The sequence below is a fragment of the Eubalaena glacialis genome, chromosome 3, assembly GCF_028564815.1.
Source record: "Eubalaena glacialis isolate mEubGla1 chromosome 3, mEubGla1.1.hap2.+ XY, whole genome shotgun sequence".
Classification (NCBI taxonomy): domain Eukaryota; kingdom Metazoa; phylum Chordata; class Mammalia; order Artiodactyla; family Balaenidae; genus Eubalaena; species Eubalaena glacialis.
In genome coordinates this window covers 194969437-194989587 of record NC_083718.1, presented here as the reverse complement: position 1 = coordinate 194989587, position 20151 = coordinate 194969437, and the positions used below count along the sequence as shown (strand labels likewise).

The window sequence follows — 20151 nt, the reverse complement described above, 5'->3', positions numbered from 1 at the left end:
CAATTTTTAAAAGGAAAACACGTGATTTAAGAGGAAAAGAATGAGTTTCCAAAGACTCTCTGGGGGTGCCTGCAGAGCCCGGTGCAGACAGCGCGGGGACCGAACCCAGGCCCGGGGTGGGGGCGCTGCACCCTGGGCGGCTGCAGACAAACCAGAGACGGAGGAGGCACAGGCGCACCCCAGGCCCTGCAGCGTCGGCCGTGCCCACGGCACGACTGCACGCCAACATTAGGCAGAGCCCTGCTCCAGGTCAGCCTCCTTCGTGGGGTAGGTGCGTCTCACCCGCCACCATAAGCTGCGGCAGGAGGCCAGCCCCACGGTGGTTTACGTCCCCACGGCCACCGCTCCAAGACTTGGAACAGCACTTGGTCCTTTCCGGTCTCTTATGTTGTAAAAATAAAGCCCTATCCACCATGTACGCCCTGCGTGGGCACGGACCCCAGGGCCTCGGCTCAGCCGCAGCCGGGAAGCAGCACACCTGACTGCCTGGTGAGGTGGGAACACCACACAGCAGCCCCCACAAGGCTCCAGGCGGGCAGCCCTCAGTCGTCCTCGGAGAGCTCTAGATCCTGCAGCTCATCCTCCGGCCCCTGGGCCAGCTGCCACGGCTCCTGGGGGTCCGGCCCCGCCTCTGTGTCTGGGCTTCCATCTGCAGGGAGAGCGCACAGAACGTAAATTCTGCTTTATCAGGAAAAAGCCAGCCTGGGAGGTTACTCATCACTAATTAATCACAGCACTAATTAATTTATCGCTGCTGCTGTTGCTTGGGGCCAGAGCCAGCGGGGATGGCACAGCTGGCCCAGCGTCCCCGGGGGCGGGGGCGGGGGCCCAGCTTAGAGCCGATGGCCCTGCCCACCCACCGGATCCCCCATGACAGTCCTGGGCTCCAGACAGATGGGCTCAAAAACCACAGCACCCCGCATTCTCAGGAATCACTTACCCTCTGAGTCGCTGACTTCCTCCTCCTCCTCCCGCCTCTGCCAAGCTCTCGGGGACCCAGGCGTCCCTGGGGACCAAGCACAAGAGCCCACGGGGTGGACCCACCAGCAAATGCACGGAGGGGCAGCTAAGGCAGGACGGGGGCTGGGGCACAGCCCTGGACCCCACTTTCCCTTAGGTCTCCTCTGTTCAAGTGGGAGAGGACCCAGAACTGCCCTGAAAGCTGGTGGTGGTGGGAGGGGGTGACACAAGGCCTGGGGGCCCCCACCTCAAAGCCAGCCCCGTGGCAGGAGGGGCAGAGGAGTGATGACAAGTGCCCTTCCTCTGGTTCCATGAGGTGGGAGGCCTGCCAGGCCCACCTGCTCCCTCCTCCCCCAGGCCCCACCTCTCTCTGGGAAGTCCGGGGCGTCCTCGTCCTCGTCCTCAGCGCTGTCCAGATCAAAGAGGTCCTTGAATTCTGCCCTGTCCTCAGACTTCCCGTCCGCCGCCTTGCGGCGCTTCACCTCTGGGAAGTTCAAATCTTCCAGCTGGAAGGACAGGGACCCCGAGCTGCAGGTGAGGGTGGGCTCTCAGGGCTGCCCGCCCACCGGCCACAGCCCAAAGCACGGCCCCAGCCCAAGCCGGACTCACATTCCCAGTGACAGCTTTACCCAGACCCAGTCCTGCTCCCTCCTGCCCCGCGAGCCCCTCCTCTAGCCTCCAGCCCACCCCCTCACGCCAGGACCCTGCTTGGCCACTTTCGGGACACTTGGCATACTGGGTAGGGTTCCTGGACAGCCGCCCTACCAGGCCAGTGCGGAGGCCGTTAAGGGACATCACAGCTGCAGGCTGCAACCGTCCTACTTCCCTAATTTTCAGCCGTCACTCCCAGAACAGATGGCCTGCCCATACTGACACCAGGACAGGGATGCAGACAGTCATGCCACTTGGCACGAAGCTGTCCCCTCAGGTCACAACGTCACGCACCCACTGATCGGGCCCAGACCCAAAGACAGAGCTAGAGCTCTTCCTGTTCCTCCCTGCTGGCCCTCCTGGTGTCCACAGGCCGGCCTAGGTGACAAGATCAGCCCAGCACTCGCTCCCCCAAAAGCCCCAGCCCGTCAGGCCTGAGGGGCAGCAGCCTCTCTGCCCCAGCACAGCCCTGGGGCCTCTGCACCTGCGGGTCGTGGGAGAAGCCCCCAGACTCTACCCAGTTCTGCCCACCATCCGCCGCATCAGAGCAGCACCAGCACACGCTGCAGCTAGGGTGCCCAGGGCAGCACCCACCGCCCCCCGCTGACATCCTCCCAGCTGTGCCCACATCCCCGACACACCTGCCCCCCCCCCCCCACCATACCCGCTCTTTGCCACTGATCTCCAGCTGGATCTCACGGTCCCTCAGCTTCCGCCACTGGCTGTAGTACTTTGTGAGCGGGGTCCCCTCCTCCCGGGTCCGCTTCTCCCAGGCATCCTGTGCAGGGAGATCCAGGGTCATGTCCCACCCCGGGCAAACCCCCAAACCTCAGCCACACACTGACCAGTGGCCCCCGGGCCCGGGCACCAGCCCCCAGCTGACCACTGCGCGCTGGTCGGACACGCCGAAGGAGACCCTCTGGCGGAGGCTGCGGACGTGTTCTGCGTTCTCCTGCACCTTCTCGAGCAGCTGGCGCACCTGACGGCAGTAGTTGGCCACCTTGCACTCCCGGAGGAAGGATTTCAGCTGCAGAAGAAGCGGGGCTCAGCCTAGCCGCAGGCACAAGGCTGCTCTGCACCCCGCGAGCGGTGACCGCAGGCAGGCGGGTGGGGGTCATGGGTTCCTGTGTCTCAGAGCCCCGGGGGACGCACCTGAGTTGGGGGAGAGCCCCAGTGCAAGTGTGTGTGTGGGGTGGGGTGGGGGGGCTGCGTGACTCTATGGCCCAGCCCTTAGGGACCTGTGGGGGTCGAAGGGCTGACGGGAGGATGCCCACCAACCCCGTGGGCCAGGCAGAGGGGTGGGCAGTGGCAGGGGCAGGATGGATCCACCCTCCAGGCCACATCCCGCCTGCTGCCTGTCTGTAAATAAAGTCGCGCTGGCACACGTCACACTCGTTCGTTCCTGCGTTTCTGTGAATTTTTTTGCACTTCTGTGGGAAAGTTGAGCGGATTGAGAAACCCCGTGATTGCAAAGCCTAAAATATCTACCATCTGACTTTCTACCAAAAACATTTGTTGACCCTCTTCTAGACCCTGATGCCCAGGACTCAGAGAGGGGACGACGCACACACACCTATGTCTGAGCAGCCCCACCCCACTCACCACCAGGGCCAGAGGGGCACGGGCCTCCCTGAACTGAGAAACACCTAGGCTGAAAGTAAACGGATCTCCAGGGGGCTTCTGAGAGGGAAGACCGCCCCATCCCACCCCAAATATCACCTGAAGAAAGCTGAGGTGGGCGGCCAGGGCTTCCTGTGACCCCCTAACGTCTCCTACCTCCTCACCCGGCCCAGGAGCACCTGGGAAAGCATGCACTGAGACCAGCCCGACCCAGAGCCGGGGGCCGGTCCAGCCTGCTGAGCCCCAACACCCCCTGGAGCCCTCACGGCTGGTCCGGTCCCTGGGCTGTAGCAGGCTAGAGGGGGGCTGACAGGTCCCGGGGTCCTCCTGACGCACCCGGGCCAGCGCCCTCCTCAGGCTCCACACCCAGGCAGGTACTCCAACACCACGGCCCCGGGGACCCAGCTGCCAGGTGGCGCCAGCACAGAAACCCCAAGCTGACCAGGCTCTGCCACTGGCCCTGTGCGGCCGTGACAGGGCTGCCTTGCTCCGGCCCCACGCGAGGGGCGCCAGCCCGTCAGGAGGCGGTCTGGTCTGCTGAGGGGTTGGGCCCACGGAGGGACTCGGGCGGGGGGCAGCGGGCACACACCTGCAAGACAGCGGGCAGCGCCAGCTCGGGGAACGCAATGCTGTGGGCCTGACTGTGCAGGTACTCCAGGCTGAGGTCGTACAGCTGCTCCACCAGGCCGTCCTGAGGCAGCGAGGGAGCGGACAGCGTCAGGGCAGAGGGGAGCTCAGACCTCGGAGCCACGCTCGGGCGCAGGCTCACCGGGCTCCCCCAGCCCCGGGAGGCCCACAGGGTTCAAGCCTGGAGGGCAGCGGGCCTTCTCCCATCCACACTCGTCTACCTCCAGTCACCCCGCAGGCTGACCTCAGTGCCCTGCGACATCCTGCCGTGACCCCGCCCAGGGCGTTCCCGGACCCCTTTGGAGGCTGGGCTCACCCGGTACGCCTTCTCCTGCAGGTTGACCTTGGACAGCTTCAGGATCACAGCAAAGTTGATGGGCCTGGAGCTCATGCGCCCCGGCCTCCTGTTGAAGTCGACCTGCTGGAAAATCTGCCCCAAGGACCCGTCAGCCCAGCCTGCCCACCCCAGTACCCTGGGTCTCTGGAGACCCATCTTGAGACCAAGGGCAAGTGGCCAGACACAGTGCCAGCCCCGCGGCCTCACAGACACCACCCCCTCCCCCCACAGTCTGCTCACCTTCCAGATCTCTGGTCCCCAAGGGAGTCACTCTGCCCTAGAGCAGGGCCCTGGCCAATGGGGCGGGACCAGGCCACACCCTTACACACTGCTGCTGTCCCCCTCCTGAAACTGGGCCAGGAAGCCATGAGAACCAGTGTCTGGAGACAAAGAAGGGTCCCTCCTGCACAGGGTCACCATCACTGCAATTTCCTCACCCACGATCGCATCCCCACAGCCTGGTCCCGGCCCTAGTGGATCTCTAGCCTTCGGACTGAAGCCTCTCCCTACCTAAGCTATGTGCACACGTATACACACAGGTACACATGCACAGAGGCAGCAAAGGGAACACAGCTTTGGAATCAGACGGGGCTTCCAGCCCAGCTCCGCCGCTCACTCTAATCTTGGGCAAACACCCAGATCGACCCAAGTCTGTGCCCTAAAACCAGTGCCATCGGGCCAGCCCAGCAGAGCAGCTGTACTCACCCACGGTGCCACTCTTGCCTATCGGGCAGGCACCGTGCAGAGTAACGCCCTCACAACACCTGTGTGCTATAGGCGAAGAGCCAGCACTCAGGAGAGCTGCACCGAGTTGAGGAGTGGTCGGGCCACACGCGGCAGGAGGCGTCTTCCCTCCCGCACCCTCTGCCCCACCTCGAGCACCTGCTCACCTCAAGGATGAAGGGCAGCACGGGGATGAAGGTGCCCGTGCTCTCCGAGAGCAGCGTCAGGGCGCGCACGCAGTGCATGCGCAGCGGGTAGAAGCGGGCAGTGGGGACCAGCCTGGGGATGTGGGAAGGCGGGAGTGAGCAGAGACCCCAGACTCAGAGACCCCCAAACCAGCCTCACCCGCCTGGCCCAGCCGCCTCTGAACTCTCCCCACCCACTGGGCTCCAACCTCAGGAGGGGCTCCTCCCCGGCAGGGTCAGCGGCCACACCAGCCTCAGACAGATAAAAGCAGGACCAAAGGCCCCAACTGAAGTCGCAGTTCTAAGGACCTGCCTCCTTGCTCAGTTACAGGGTGGGGGGGGGGGGAACCACCCCCCACCCCACCCCACCCCACCCCACCCCACCCGGCTAAGGACTCAATTTCATTTTAACACGTGAGACAGCAAAGCGGTGAGTTACTCGTTAAAACTTTTCTTTCTTCTCCCTTCAGGAGGACAAGGATGCCCTCTGCTGGCCACGTGTGGCTCCGCCAGTCTCTACCCCCAGAGACCAACACGATATTCATAGGCAAACCGCAGCACGTCACTCCAAGCCTGCTCTGTCCAAGACGTCCAGGCAGGTAACCCCAAATCCCTTCAAACCGCACAGTCCCCTCTACCCCGCGTCCCCAGAATGCACGTGTGTGCAGCGTCCTGGACTAAGGTACCAGGTCACAGGCAACCGAGAGGCCCAGCTGACAATGATTCTGGGATGCCGGGGACAAGGCCACGGACAGCCTCAGCCCAGACCTTCCTCAGGTGCTGCCAAGTCACAGACACCACACCTGGAGGCCCCAGCTGCCAGGGGCACTGGCCAGACCCTCTGTGAACAACCCTGACCCTACCCTGACCTCCAGGACAGCCTCCTGTAACCCTCTCCCTGTGTAACCCTGGCCCTGACCCCCAGGACCCCTACGTAACCCTGGCCCCACCTTCGGCCCTCGGGGCAAACCCCCGGCCCCGACTCACTTGATGCAACCGATGACAACCTGGGACAGGGGGTAGATCAAGGGCTGCAGAGCTTCGCTGGGGCAGATGGTGCTGAGGGCGCGGCACCACAGGTAGAGGCAGTGCACGAACTGCCAGTTGTACACTGACTGGTACGTCTCCTGGGCAGAGTGAAGTCCACCCAGGTCAGCCCTGGGGTCGCCTTCACCTACTCCACAACCCCTACCAGCAAGGACCCTGGCGCCACCAAGGGGCTGAGCTCTGTCTCGCAGGAGGCCCGGGCCCCGCAGTGGGTCAGGCTCCGCCCCCTGCCCCGCCCCCGCCCCCGCCCACCTTCTTGCGCATGGTCATGGCATTGCGCAGGTGGATGGCGAGCTGGCGGATGTAGAGGAACGCGTGCTGGTAGGCGACGCCAGCGTCCAGGGCCAGCAGCTCTGTCAGAGTCCGCTGCATGAAGCTGACGAGGGGCAGGGTGCTGGGGGAGGTGAACCTGCAGTTCCTCACGTACGTGATGTACATTTGCTGCCGGAAACACCTTAGTCAGAGCCACCTCTGAGCTCCCAGGGCCCCATGCCCCCACCACCCAGCTCCAAGCCCCCTCCAGACACCCGGGCCTTTCCCTCAGAGCTGGCCTCAGCAGGAAGCACAGCCCAGCCACGTCTGCCGCAGACCCCCCCTCCGCTGCACAGCCCTGCATCTCGAGGCCCCACTGCTGCTCAGCCCACCAGCCCCGGGCGAAGTCTGCAGTGCCGAGGGGAAGGGTCTTACGGGGAGGCCTAGACACCCAGGAAGGAGGGAGCTGCAGCATGAATAACCGTGGGAACGGGCAAGGGACGTGGACGGACCAGAAGGGGAGGAGGCAGAGAAGCCCCTGCTGCCCGCCAGGCTGATGCAGGGGGCTTCCAGAGGGTCCTGTGCAGGGCAGGCCACCCCAGGCTTACAGCCAGGCGGCAGGGTCCCTGCCCACTGAGAGGAGAGCTGTGTGGGCCAGTCCATGCGGAGCCCCAGGGGGACCAAGGGCTCCTGTCCCCGTGCCGTCCCGTCCCCCACTTCTCTTGGAGGAAGCCATGACGAGGACCTGGGTCTGCCCAGGGTCACAGCGCCCGCAAGAAGCACCGAACACAAAGGCAGCCTGCCCAGCCCTCAGGTCGAGACTTTCAACCCAGACCCTAACAGAAGAGCCGGGGGCACCGCTACCTTGAGGACGGGGCTCAGGAAGACGTCCTTCTTGTGCCGGCAGACCTTGACAAGGACCAGGAAGGCCAGCACGCGCAGCGTCTCCTCACCCGTGCCCCACAGGACCACCATCCTCTGTGGAGGCGAGCTGTCACCGCCTGCCCCGGCCAGAGACAGCCCTTCCCACAGCGCCCCGGGGAACTCCCCGAGTTAGAGCTCGGTCGGGGAGGAGGAAAACCAGAGCACTTCGCCCCTCCTGAAGGCCGTACGGTGAACACTGACCTCTGTTGTCCAGCGCACATATGCACGCGGGTGCCAGGAGGCCGCCCCCCACCGCCCAGGGGAGCCCGTCCTCGCGTGACTGGACTGTGCTGCCTCGAGTGTGCCCCCAAGACGGAACCCCACGGGCTGGCACAGATGCCCCCTGCCCTCCAGCCGGCAGCGGGGCTGCCCCGAGGCCAGCGCACCTTCAGCAGCACGCGGCACTGCTTGGGGAAGGTCAGGTAGTAGGGCACGGAGCTGCTGACATGCTGGAGGACGGCCGCCACCACTGTCGCCTCTGCCACACAGGCCACCAGCTGGGGAAGCAGGAGAGGTCAGCAAGGCCCAGGATACGAGGAAGGGCTGGACCGGTGGAGGCAGCCAGGCCCCCATGTGACCCGGCAGGCCCCGCCCCCCAGAACCGCACCTGTATGACGGAGCCCAGGTAAGCCTTGATGTCCAGCCGGAGCTTCCCCCACAGCGGGCTGCTGGATGGCTGCAGCACCCTGCAGGGAGACCGCACCCTCCAGCTCAGACACGAGGCCACCAGGAGGCCACCAGGAGGTCACCAGGAGGCAGGGGTGTGCCCCAAGCCACGTCCCATCCAGGACACACACAGTGTCCAGGACGCAAGGGCACATGGGCCCTGTGGTGAGACCCCCCCCCCCCAATCTTTCCCACGAGTTCAGGGACCTTTCCAGCTGGACGGACACGAGAGACACATCAGGACTCTCTCAAGGGTGGCCCACAGCTACGCCTAAGGAGGGGTACCACCAAGCCCCAAGCCCCCCCACAGGCCACCCCACCCGGCCAGAGGGCTGACCATCCTTCCTGTCTGAGCCCAGGGCCAGCCACTTCCCCCAGAGCCCCCAGACAGACCCCTGGCCTCCAGCTCCCCACACCTCTCAGTCACCCACACCGTGCAGTCCCAGGTCTGACCCAGGCATCGCCAACCAGCACCACAAGCTGTCTTCCTTTGGGCCACGTACAGTTTTTGTCGTTGTTGTTACCCTTGCGGCTTACGGGATCTCAGTTCCCCGACCAGGGATTGAACCCGGGCCACGGCAGTGAAAGCACCGAATCCTAACCACTGGACCACCAGGGAACTCCCTGGGCCACATACGCTTTACAGAGACCAAGTCATTTACACCTTAATTTCAGCAGCAGTGGCTGATGCTTCGGAAGTTTCTCAGAGGCATCACCTCTCAACACTTGCAGAACTCAGCACGTTAAGTGTCTGTTAACTCTGCTAACGTGTGCAAAAGAACCAAGGACAGGGACCCCTGATAGCCTCCCCATCGGCTGAGGCCGGCTGCTGGGCACCTGGAGCCACGACCCAGGCGGCGCTGCCGCTTCCTCCCAAGCCCACTGTCCTCCATGGTGACCGCTCTCCCCACTGCAGCAGCCCTCACGGGAGCCCGCACCCAGCCAACGCCAGCACCACTTGCACTACCTCTTTGCTGCCCACTCACTCACTGCCTGTGGCCCTCCACTCTCGCCGGCCAGCCAGCTGCCCTGTCCCCTCAGGCAGCCACCTCCACGTGGCCGCATCAGTCCAGCCCCGACCACCACCACCAGGCCCAGGTACTCCCATCCCCGAGTCCCGGCCTCCTCCACCTCCCCTCCAGGTGGTCCCGGCGAGACCTCTCCCTGGAGCTTCTTCCTCCCTCTGAGCAGCGTCAGGGTGAGTGTGACCCTCCAAGCCTTTCCTGCCTCCAGGGCGTGTGGCTGCAGGCTCCCGTGAGCCCCAGTGGAACCCACAAACTGCCAAATGTCGGCTGCTCCTCTCTCCCCTCTGAAAACCTTCCATGGTCTTCTCTGCTCAACTGACCTCTAACACGGAAGTCAAGGTCCTCAAACCAGCATGGATGGGGCCCCAGCCTAGACACACACACTCGCACCAGCCAAAGAGCAAGGAGAGCAGACGAGACTTGACTTGTCCAAAGAGAAAAGAGAGAATCCTGACCAGGGAAGACGGGGGAGCAAAGCCAAGCACACACTCTGTGGCCCTTGAGGAATTCTGGGCAGGAAGGAGGAAGGACAGGGCTACCCCCACAGGGCCCTGAGTGACCAGCCTCTCCCAAGAGCCCTACAAAGAGCCTGGCTCTGTCCTCCACATCCCTCTGTGCCAGTTGGGTCTAGAGGGAGCCCCTAGGACGCAGAGCCCCTGCCTTCCCCAGTGCAGAGCCCTGACCACGCCTCCCCATGCCATTCTCTTCCCTCTTACCTGCTACTGTCCTTTGGGGCCTTTCTAAACAGCAGCTCCTGGAGACAGCCAAAGAGATCTCTGATGCAGAAAGTGACCAGAGCGTTGAACACTGCAATGAGGGGACCAGAGACGCCACTCTCAGAACAGAAAATGGAACATAGAGACTGTATCCCTGGTCCCCTCACCCCAGCTCACCAGCACTGTCCGTGACCTGGAATTTGCTGGTCTCAGTGCCTTCCTGTTCTCCTTGGGTGGTGGCCACGGCTGCTCGAAACGCCTGCACAACTTCGTGGAACAGCTTTGGCGTAAGGTGCTGCTAAAAGGGCGGAAGGACCCGGAATGTTGGAGGAGCAGTCAGCTGTGCTCGGCAAAGCGAGAGGCAGCCAGCTGGGGCTCCAGGAACCTGCTCTGTGCGAGAAAGGCATGCTCGGCCACATCCTCAGACCAAGAGCAGAGGTGGGAGCAGTGTTACTGAGCCACGTGCAGGGAACAAAAAGAGTCCAGAATCCTCCTGGAAGGGCCATGGAGGAGGGGCTGAGGAGCCTGGATCTAAACGATGGCCAGCTCCAAGTGGTATCTGGAGTTCTCCCTTTCCGTCCCGTCCTTTCTTTTCCCTGCAGAAACCACTGCAAGGCCCTCAGAAGGACCCTGGCTCCACCAGCGAGCAAAGGCACAGAGACTATGTCCTGCCCACAGTGGACTTCAGAGAGCCCTGGAGAAAAACAGAGAGGAAAGGAGAAGGCAGAGGCCCTAGTCTCTGAATGAAGGAGAGAATGCAGTCCTGAGCCCTCCTAGCATGCAGGGAAAACTGTGAGATTCTCTCGTGCTGAACCGGCTCAGAGAAGGGCTCCTCCCACCTGCACTGCCCCAGATAAATGAAAGAAAGCAAGGGGGCCGGAGCTGGGGCGGGGTCAGCGGCCCAGCCCACACCACCTCTCACCTTTGCTGCCTGCTTCCATCTCTCAACCATGGCGAGGGTCACAGAGGCAGAATCCCTCCTCTTCCCCGCAGGTCCTCTGGGGGCCCTGTCCTCCTCATCTTCCTCCTCCTCACTTGCTTCCTGCACCAGACACAGAGGGCCCCACTGGACCAGATGCAGAGGCCACAAATATGCCCCTGCCCCCCCCACTGTGCACAGGCTCTCACTTCCAGCACGTCCGGCAGGGGGTGGAGCCGATCCCCTTCGTCCTCAGAGCTGTCCGAATCACTGAAGTGCAGCAGGCTCTGGTCATTCTCCTGCAGGAACTTGTAGAACTCGGGGTCTTTGTCCTTCAGTCGAGAGAGCTGGTCCTTGTGCTCCGACGCACGGCCCTTCCACCGGCTGAGAAGGCGGGGGTCATCAAGCCTGACCGGCAGGCACAGCCAAGGCCAAGGGGGGAGGGGGATCAGGCTTCCTGTCCTCCTCAGAGAACCTAGGAGGCTTAGTCTGCTCCCTCCACGGCAGCTGCCAACGACTGCGGCAGGGGGATTTCCAGAGAGGAAGTTTTCAGCAGATCTCCCTCTCCCCCAAAATCCAGACTCATACATCCAACAGCCTCTGCACACGTGTTTCAAACCCAATGCGTACAATGCTGAACTTGCAGCTTCCCCCGAACTCACTCTGCCCACACACTGCTCTACCTCAGCTGTCGCTAACTCCCCCTTTCCAGGTACTCACGTGAAAGGTAAACCCTCTCTGTCTCTCACACCCAGCATGCACTCTGTCACGAGATCTCATCATCAATACTTCCAAAAGTCTCATGATTCCTCTCAAACCAGCATCATCTCTCAATTCGCTTGTCCACTCCGGCCGCTTACAACCTGCTCTCGGCACAGCAACCGGAGGGACCCATCCTGTTACATGTCACGCGACGTTACTTCACTACTCAAAACCCTAGGATAATTTCCAACTGTACTGAGACGCCATATAAACGGTCTACAAGATCCAGCCCCATCACCATCTCTCCAGCTTCACCTCCTACTACTCTCCTCGCATTCCTGCCACAGCCATGCTCAACTCTGCGTAAGGCTCACTCTCAACTCAGGACCTTTGCTGTTCCTGCTGCCTGAAACACCCAGACATTCTTCCCCTACTGCTGCAATTTACTCCCTCAGGTTTCCTAAAACGACCTTATCCACTCCACCTAACGCTGCCGCAGAAGCTCCCACCTATGCTCCCGATTCCTCCAGCTCCTTCTGCTTTTCCTTCCTGTCTGCAGCACTTATGTCTTCCACCACCCTACACGCTGTGGTTTATCCAAGGCCGAGTAAGCTCTCCTAGGCCAAAAATGAATACTATTCTCCAGCGTTTCCCAACACCGGGATGACTTGGCACAGAGCAGTCATTCCGTAAATACCGGATGGAAGAATAAACAAGCCGAAAGGTCTGGGAGAGAGGTCAGAGGTCCCTAGGCCTCAGTCCTGAGGCCCCAGGAGTGGTCAGCACCCTTCTGGTGGGGCGGGCCAGGACCGTTAAGTGGGTTCTGCTTACACACGGCCCGTAGAAGACGCTCCACTCACCTGGCCAAGGGACGCCCACCTGGCCCATCCGGGCTCCGGGCCGCTCCGCGCGCCGCCCGCGTCTCCGTCTCTGGGGCTCCTTCGGGCTCCGAGTCGGACTCGGAATCAAAGCCCGAGGCCAAGAACTCGTCCACCGTCAGCTCCGCCAGGCGCCTGCAGGCCATGCCGTTGGAGTCACGACTCCCCGCCAGCCCGGTGTGCCCCAGCCCGGCCGCCCCAGGAACACAGAGAGGCGCAAGGGGAGCCTCTCTGGATGCAAACGCCCGCCGGGAGGCCTGATCGGAGCCTCAACTCACCGCTTGCGGGTCCACGCCGCAGCCATGACTGCAGGCCCGTAGCGTGCGCCCCACTTCCGGCCCCAGCAGGCCTTGCGCCAGGCGCACTTCCTGCAGGCAACCCCGCCCCTGGCCCCGCCCCGCCGCGCCCCCCCAGGTGGCTTTAAGGTTCTCCAACCTTGGCTGCGGCGGCATCCAGGCGGGAGGGCGCGTTCAGCTCTCTTTTTGGGCGGGCGGCGCTCGGCTTCCCAGGGTGGCACGCGGGACGAAAGCACCTGGCGCAGGCCTGGTTCAGTCACGGCTCCCGCTCGCTTCCGCTGAGGGACAGACTGCGGAGCTCCAGCACCTGGCATAGGGCGGAATCCCACCATTCCGCTTACAAATCTGTGACGTTTACCAAAAAAGGCACTAATAACGACACCGACCTGGGGGAGGGCCGGGCCGGGTCACCCTCGCCCAGCCCAGCCCACAGCCCCCCCCCGCCCCCCACCCCGGGTTCCGTGAACACTTGCCTGTGAGGCTGTCAATGCATTGACCACGGAAAAAATGCATGGGGGGAAACATGCGTCAGAAAGGACTTCTATACAAAGAGCTATTAGAAATCAATAATAAAAAGCCAACAATCTTTAGTAGGAAAAACAAACGAAAATAGAAATGGTGATGCTATAGATGGGCTGTTTGCGAATTGATAAATGACACTCTGGTGAGGATCAGAACGATGAGAGCCGTTTCCACTTCACTGGACAGCCCCATAGCACCTGCGCTGGGGGAGCAGGAGGGGTCAGACAGCGGGCAGATCCGAGCACTGTTACTGAAACCAGGTTGGCCAAATCTCCCTGAAAGAGGATGGCTGATATTTCAGTCCAGCGAGTCCTCTGCTGGGAATTCAGCTACGAACACATCTGCCTAAGTCCCCAGGCCGGCCCGGGCGGGGACAGCCACTTTTGCTCTGCCCTATCTGTGGAACAGCCTACAGGTGCAAAGGCCCAGAGGCTGGAAGGTTGCCTTGGGGAAGGAAAGAGGTGGGGAAGCCAACCTTTGCCCTCCCCTCCCCCCACTCGTCCTAATGGCGGAGGTCCGCGGGCCTGGACAGCCAGATCCCAAGACAGGGGACCCCACAGCGCCCAGGGCGTGCATCCCACCCCCTCTCCCGCTCTGCAGCCAGCGTCCAGATCAAGGCCAGACGGCAAAGTGGCCTGCGTGGGGTTGGAGAGAGGAGGGCAGACGCGGCCCCCGGCTGGCTCAGGTCCCAGGGGCATCACGTGGGGCCATTCGGCCCCCCAGGAGATGCGGAGCCCCGGAAGGGGCGAGGGGTGCTTCTTGAACGAGTTGAGGCGGGCGGAAGGTCCGGGAGGTTTCTTGGGGATAGGCGGTGGGCGGGGCCCGGGGGGCTTCCTGGAGGAGGAGGCGGAGGGGGCGCCGAAACATTGGGAGGATTCGCGCGCTACGCGGCGCCCCCGAAACCTCGGGGGAGCGCGGGAGGCGGAGCGGGCGGCGCCGAGAAACAGCGGCTGCGGGCAAGCGGCGGGAGCGAGGAACGCGGAGCCTGCCGCCACCGCCGAGCAGCCCTCCAGCCGTCCGGCGTCCGCTTGTCTGTGCGTCCTCCGCGGATCGGCGGCGGGCCGGCGGCCGAACACATGCAGCCGCGCAGCGAGCGCCCGGCCGGCAGGACGCAAAGTCCAGAGCACGGCAGCCCGGGGCCCGCGCCCGAGGCGCCGCCGCCGCCGCCGCCGCCGCCGCAGCCGGCAGCGTGAGTGGGCCGGGGGCCTGGCGACCGTGACTGGCCAGGGCCGAGGAGGAGGGGGGAGGGGGGAGGAGGGAGGGAGGGAGGGGCGCGCCGACCCTGGCAGGCTGCCGGGAGGGGGCGGCCTCGCGCCCCGCAGGCTCGGCCCGACCGCGGAGGGTCCAGGCCCCCTGCGTTACCCGCGCACACGTTCGGCGCGGGGCAGGGCGTCCCGAGGAGGCTGCTCCCGGAGGCTCTGTTCCCTCCCGCCGCCCTTGAATTCCGGCTGCGCCGTTCAAAGACGCGGGCGGCCTGTCTGAATGATGGGGGGGGTTGGCGGTCAAGAGAGGTCACGCCTGCTGGTCAGTGTAGGGGTCTGCTTCAGAGCCACCGGTCAGTACGGACCAGTTTCACCTCGTGCACTTCCCGCATGCCCAGCTCGTGCCGAGGACACCGGACTCTGATGGGGGCACGGGAAGGGTTGCCAGCGATGGACAGAGAGCCTAGTCCCGAGGAGGGTCTAGAGAGCCGGGTTCTTAACGGAGGCCCCCGGGCGGAGGGAAGTGTGGTGCTTGAGCAGGGGTCGTGGCAGAGGAAGATGTACAGGTTCAATGACGGACCGGGGTCTGGCGTGGGATCCGACCTCACTCTGGTAGCAGGTTGGAGCAGAGTCTAGTTGGACGCCCTGGATGCGAGGGAGCAGAGTGGGGTGGCGCCTGGAGAGCAGGGGAGGTCCTGAGGGGAGTGGGTCCTTGATGGAAACCTGGTTCGGGCTGCTGGGGGAGGGTGGCCTCCTGGGTGCCCAGGCCCTGCCCAGGGTCTCAGGGGTGAGTGAGCAGCTCCCTGCAGAGCACACCATGACCAGGCACTGCCCACCTACAGCCCCGAGGCAGAGCGTGCCCGGCCCCGGCAGGCCCGGCCCACGGGCCCCATGGAGGGTGCAGTGCAGCTGCTGAGCCGCGAGGGCCACACGGTATCCCACAACTCCAAGCGGCACTACCACGATGCCTTCGTGGCCATGAGCCGCATGCGGCAGCGCGGCCTACTGTGTGACATTGTCCTGCACGTGGCTGCCAAGGAGATCCGGGCACACAAGGTGGTGCTGGCCTCCTGCAGCCCCTACTTCCACGCCATGTTCACAAGCAAGTACTGCCCCATCGGGTCCGGGCACTTGGGGGACTCTGCAGCTCTCCCAGGGTGGGGACCAGCCTGACTTGCTGTCCCCACAGATGAGATGAGTGAGAGCCGTCAGACGCATGTGACGCTGCACGACATCGACCCTCAGGCCTTGGACCAACTGGTGCAGTTTGCGTACACGGCCGAGATCGTGGTGGGGGAAGGCAACGTGCAGGTGAGGCTGCCTTGCCCCTCACGTCCCGTACCGCTACCCTGCTTGTGCCTCCGTTCTCCCCGCGCCCTCAGCATCCCCTGTACCGCTGCCACCCCTTCAGTCCTCACGTCCATTTCTCTGTCCCTGCTCCCCTGGCCCTCTCTCCCACCTTGCCCCATAGACTCTGCTCCCGGCCGCCAGCCTCCTGCAGCTGAATGGGGTCCGTGACGCCTGCTGCAAGTTCCTGTTGAGTCAGCTCGACCCCTCCAACTGTCTGGGCATCCGGGGCTTCGCCGACACACACTCGTGCAGCGACCTGCTCAAGGCGGCACACAGGTACGTGCTGCAGCACTTCGTGGACGTGGCCAAGACTGAGGAGTTCATGCTGTTGCCGCTGAAGCAGGTAACGTGGCAGCTGGAGCACAGCCTGGACCTTGACTCGGACCCCGACCCTGACCCAATCGCCAGACCCCAGTACCAGCCTTGGCCCCCCTGGCCCCCATCATCTGGGCCCATAAGACCTGGTCCTTTGCTCCTCAGTCTTTATCTCCAGTCTCTGACCCACATTCCAACCCCACCACCCATCCCCTGGGAACCCCCCACCCCCATTTTCTAGCCCCACACAAGCCATCACCATTGATACCTGACACTCTCCTGTTTTGATCACATACCTGCCTACAGTCTCCCGTCCCTAGTTCCATATCCCCAGGACTGCTCTGGAGCTAGGCCCCCGGGAACTGGATCTGTGACTCCTGACCCTGCTTGGCTCCTCCTCGTAGGAACACTGGGCCCCCTTGGACTCTCCCTCCCAGGCACCTTCAGGGCTCCATGGGCCCCCCAGCCCCTCCCCAGATCTCAGGTCTGAGGGTCCCCACCCCCAGGTGCTGGAACTGGTCTCTAGCGACAGCCTGAACGTGCCTTCAGAGGAGGACGTCTACCGTGCCGTCCTGAGTTGGGTCAAGCACGACGTGGACGCCCGGAGGCAGCACGTTCCTCGGGTGAGGCCAGGCCCTGGGGGGCCTGCGGTGCTTGGGAGGGGACGCAGTGGCTGAGGATGAGGCGTGCCTGGGCTCTTCCGTGCCCAGAGGTGCCCCAGGGGTGATGCAGGCACGTGTCTTGAGGAGGGTCCAGGACACATGAGCAGGCCTGACCGTAGCAGGCCTGCTACCACACCCCAGCTGATGAAGTGTGTACGCCTGCCCCTGCTGAGCCGGGACTTCCTGCTGGGCCACGTGGACGCCGAGAGCCTGGTGCGGCACCACCCGGACTGCAAGGACCTGCTCATTGAGGCCCTCAAGTTCCACCTGCTGCCCGAGCAGAGGGGCGTCCTGGGCACCAGCCGCACCCGGCCCCGGCGCTGTGAGGGCGCCGGCCCTGTGCTCTTCGCTGTGGGTACGCCCAGCTGTCCCGTCCCATCCGGTCCCCCATCCCTGCCCCGTGTCCCTAGCCACAAGCCCAGCACAAGCCCCCCCCACCCCCCCACCCCATGCCGTTTCCATCCTGCGCTCACCCCACACCTGCTCTTCCACCCACCGTGGTGTGACCCACTCACTGGTCACTGGCCCCACTTGCCCTTGGAGCCTCCCGGCCCTCAGCCTCGAGCTGCGCTAGAGCCTCCTAGCCCACTGCGTCCCTGGGCCCTTGTCCTGCCCCGTCACCTCCCCCTCCCTAGGTGGTGGGAGCCTGTTTGCCATCCACGGGGACTGCGAAGCGTACGACACACGCGCTGACCGCTGGCATGTGGTGGCCTCAATGTCCACGCGCCGGGCCCGGGTGGGCGTGGCGGCAGTTGGGAACCGGCTGTACGCCGTGGGCGGGTAAGAGTGGGGGCCGGTCTCGGGTCAGGGGCTTGGCACGTGCCCACTGGGCCAGCCCTGACCAGCAGCGAACCCCTCCCCTAGTTACGATGGGACTTCAGACCTGGCCACCGTAGAGTCCTACGACCCTGTGACCAACACCTGGCAGCCTGAGGTGTCCATGGGCACGAGGCGCAGCTGCCTGGGTGTGGCTGCCCTGCACGGGCTCCTGTACGCAGCCGGTGGCTACGACGGGGCCTCTTGCCTCAACAGGTAGTGGCTGGGGTCAGGGCCGCGTGGCCTTTCAGGGTTGGCTCAGCAGGCGCGGCTGCGTCAGGACTGCAGAGGTCCTGCCTGAGGGGAGCCAAGGGGGACCCTGCCTGAGTCAGGTCACCAGGGTCTCCTATGCCTCTTCATCTGGGCTAGCCCAGTGGCCCCTTCTTTCCTCTCTGGCGTCCTTCCCACCAGGCCAGGGGCTGGGCCCAGGTGGACACTTGCCCAGCATTATCCAGGTAGCCCGTGGCCTGTGTCCACCCAGTAGGCCCTGCTTCCTGCTCCAGTGGGACTCTGGGGTCAGCCTCCGTGACTGCCTAGCACAGAATTTTAGTCATTCCTCGGGGGAGGGCAGGTCCTGGGGCCGGGACTGCTTTTCTGCCAGTGCTCAAGGTCAGCGGCCGTCCTGGTGTCTACAGCGCCGAGCGCTACGACCCCCTGACGGGAACATGGACGTCGATCGCCGCCATGAGCACCCGGAGGCGATACGTGCGCGTGGCCATGCTCGGTGGGTGACAGCTGCGCGTCGTAGCGCCCACCCCAGGCACGCCCGCACGCAGCAGGTGCACCATGGGTGTGTTGGCTCCCTGCAGATGGGAACCTGTACGCCGTGGGCGGTTACGACAGCGCGTCACACCTGGCCACCGTGGAGAAGTATGAGCCGCAGGTGCGAAGCACCCCAGTCACACGCTCCCCTTCCCAGAGCTACTTCGCGTCATCACTCTCTGGCCACCCCCGTCCCCCAGAGGGTCATCCCTTTACGTCCACCCTGTCCCACAGACACCCCACCCTGGAGTAGAGTCCTGCACGTGGAGGCGGAGGGAGGCTGGTAGTGGGTCTGCCCCCAGCCCGTCCCTCCACCGCAGGTGAACTCCTGGACGCCCGTGGCCTCCATGCTGAGCCGGCGCAGCTCCGCGGGCGTGGCGGTGCTGGAGGGGGCCCTCTACGTGGCTGGCGGCAACGACGGCACCAGCTGCCTCAACTCTGTGGAGAGATACAGCCCCAAGGCGGGTGCCTGGGAGAGTGTGGCGCCCATGAACATCCGAAGGTGCGCCGGCCCCCACACCTGTCACCACCACGGCGGTCTGCACCCCCGACCCCGACAGATGTGTCCCAGGCTCTCACCCCTGCGCGGCGTGTCCCCCCACCTCCCTCCCAGGTCTCCCTCTCCGGGGCCCCGCCCCCACTGCTCCAAGGCCCCGCCCCCATCATGCCAAGGCCCCGCCTCACCGGCTCATTTCCCCCACCCATCCGTCCCGCCCCCAGGATGCCTCCCAAGGCCCCGCCCCCTGAGGCTCCTCAGATGGCTACCGCCCCAGACCCGGCCCTGCCCCCTCCTCACCCCCAGCCTCACCCCTTACCCCTCCCCGTCCGCCCTGCCGGCAGGAGCACGCACGACCTGGTGTCCATGGATGGCTGGCTGTACGCCGTAGGGGGCAACGACGGCAGTTCCAGCCTCAACTCCATTGAGAAGTACAACCCGAGGACCAACAAGTGGGCGGCCGCGTCCTGCATGTTCACGCGGCGCAGCAGCGTGGGCGTGGCAGTGCTCGAGCTGCTCAACTTCCCGCCGCCCTCTTCGCCCACGCTGTCCGTGTCGTCCACCAGCCTCTGACCCGTGGCGCGGCTGCACAGAGGCCCGCCCGCGGCCTCCCACGTGCCTTAAGCCCCCTGGGCCCAGCGCCTCCCTCCCCTGCGCGTGGGGCGGGGCTCGGCCCCCACCAGGAACGTCCGGGGCCGTCTGTCCAGTCTCCGCGCGTCTAGGCCGTGGGTTTCTGTGTTCCTTCCTCAGTGTTTGTTTGTGTGTGCCATTTATTTATTCACTCGTTTATTTATTGATTGGTGGCGAGCAGGCTGCAGCTGCCAGTTTCTCCGTTTGCTCTTAAAGTGTCGTATCTCTGGGACCAAGCTGCCCTCTTGGGTGTCCTCCCACCGTGCTGGGGCCACTGGGGAGCGACAGGGTGGGCACTGGCGTTGCCTGTGGGTAAGGGGCCAACTGGGACTCTGTAGACCTGGAGGGACCGAGGGGTGATGCAGAGCAGTTATTGGGGGGTGGGCTTTCTGAGCAGGTGCAGACCCCCAGCCTGAGCTTTGCACACCTCCTTGCCTCGCCCAGCCAGGCACACTCCTGGCAGGGGGGCACGAATTGGGCTTCCTTCCCGTGGCTGTGGTGTCATTTCTGGATCCTGCACTGAGCTGGGCACACGTGCACCGCAGACCGCATACAGCAATATGAGCCACTTGAACAATAAACATGTTTCCTGGGCTCTGCGGGCCTGTGGCTGAGTATCCATCTCTGTCTTTCAGGGTCCTGTCTGGGGTGACCGGGAGGGCCTGGGGTGGCTATGCGGCTGGGCCGAGATGCTGTGTTGGCACCTGGGGGCTTTGAGGCAGCACCATCACATCCGGGGGCAGGGCTGTGGTGGCCAGTGTCTTACTCCAGGCTCTGCATGGCATTCCCCCTCACCATGGCTGTCCCGGGCGCACCTGGGAGGGTCATGGCCTCCCTCCTGGATTCTGGTTAAGCCTTGGGGACCCTG

The 20151-nt window shown here is 64.1% G+C and overlaps 2 protein-coding genes across 9 annotated transcripts; one reads left to right on the top strand and one right to left on the bottom strand.

Annotated features, from left to right (window-relative positions):
* Positions 1-3: 3 nt before the first annotated feature.
* On the bottom strand, positions 4-12563 carry NOC2L (NOC2 like nucleolar associated transcriptional repressor). Of its 6 annotated transcripts, none has more exons than XM_061185221.1 (19): positions 12511-12563; positions 12215-12367; positions 10862-11060; positions 10656-10775; positions 9911-10031; positions 9734-9824; positions 7934-8012; positions 7713-7823; positions 7267-7380; positions 6403-6591; positions 6091-6230; positions 5086-5197; positions 4175-4288; positions 3821-3922; positions 2495-2638; positions 2276-2389; positions 1325-1466; positions 941-1006; positions 4-649 (listed from the first exon to the last, which is right to left on the bottom strand). In XM_061185221.1, exons 1-19 carry the CDS (start codon positions 12534-12536, stop codon positions 543-545), a joined length of 2244 nt encoding a protein of 747 aa, XP_061041204.1. In that variant the 5' UTR covers positions 12537-12563; the 3' UTR covers positions 4-542. The 6 variants fall into 6 exon arrangements, with proteins under 6 accessions (XP_061041204.1, XP_061041205.1, XP_061041207.1 ...); XM_061185222.1 differs by having other exon boundaries at positions 9911-10028; XM_061185224.1 differs by having other exon boundaries at positions 10862-11036.
* Positions 12564-14066: 1503 nt separating this feature from the next.
* KLHL17 (kelch like family member 17) lies at positions 14067-19881 on the top strand. Of its 3 annotated transcripts, none has more exons than XM_061187211.1 (12): positions 14067-14084; positions 15095-15354; positions 15442-15563; positions 15724-15945; positions 16424-16540; positions 16721-16934; positions 17215-17359; positions 17444-17611; positions 18031-18119; positions 18205-18278; positions 18478-18659; positions 18998-19881. In XM_061187211.1, the coding sequence occupies exons 2-12, from the start codon at positions 15144-15146 to the stop codon at positions 19224-19226; spliced, it is 1773 nt and encodes a 590-aa protein (XP_061043194.1). In that variant the 5' UTR covers positions 14067-14084; positions 15095-15143; the 3' UTR covers positions 19227-19881. The 3 variants fall into 3 exon arrangements, with proteins under 3 accessions (XP_061043194.1, XP_061043193.1, XP_061043195.1); XM_061187210.1 differs by lacking the exon at positions 14067-14084 and adding an exon at positions 14127-14239; XM_061187212.1 differs by lacking the exons at positions 14067-14084; positions 18998-19881 and adding an exon at positions 14127-14239 and having other exon boundaries at positions 18392-18547.
* The last annotated feature ends 270 nt before the right edge of the window (positions 19882-20151 follow it).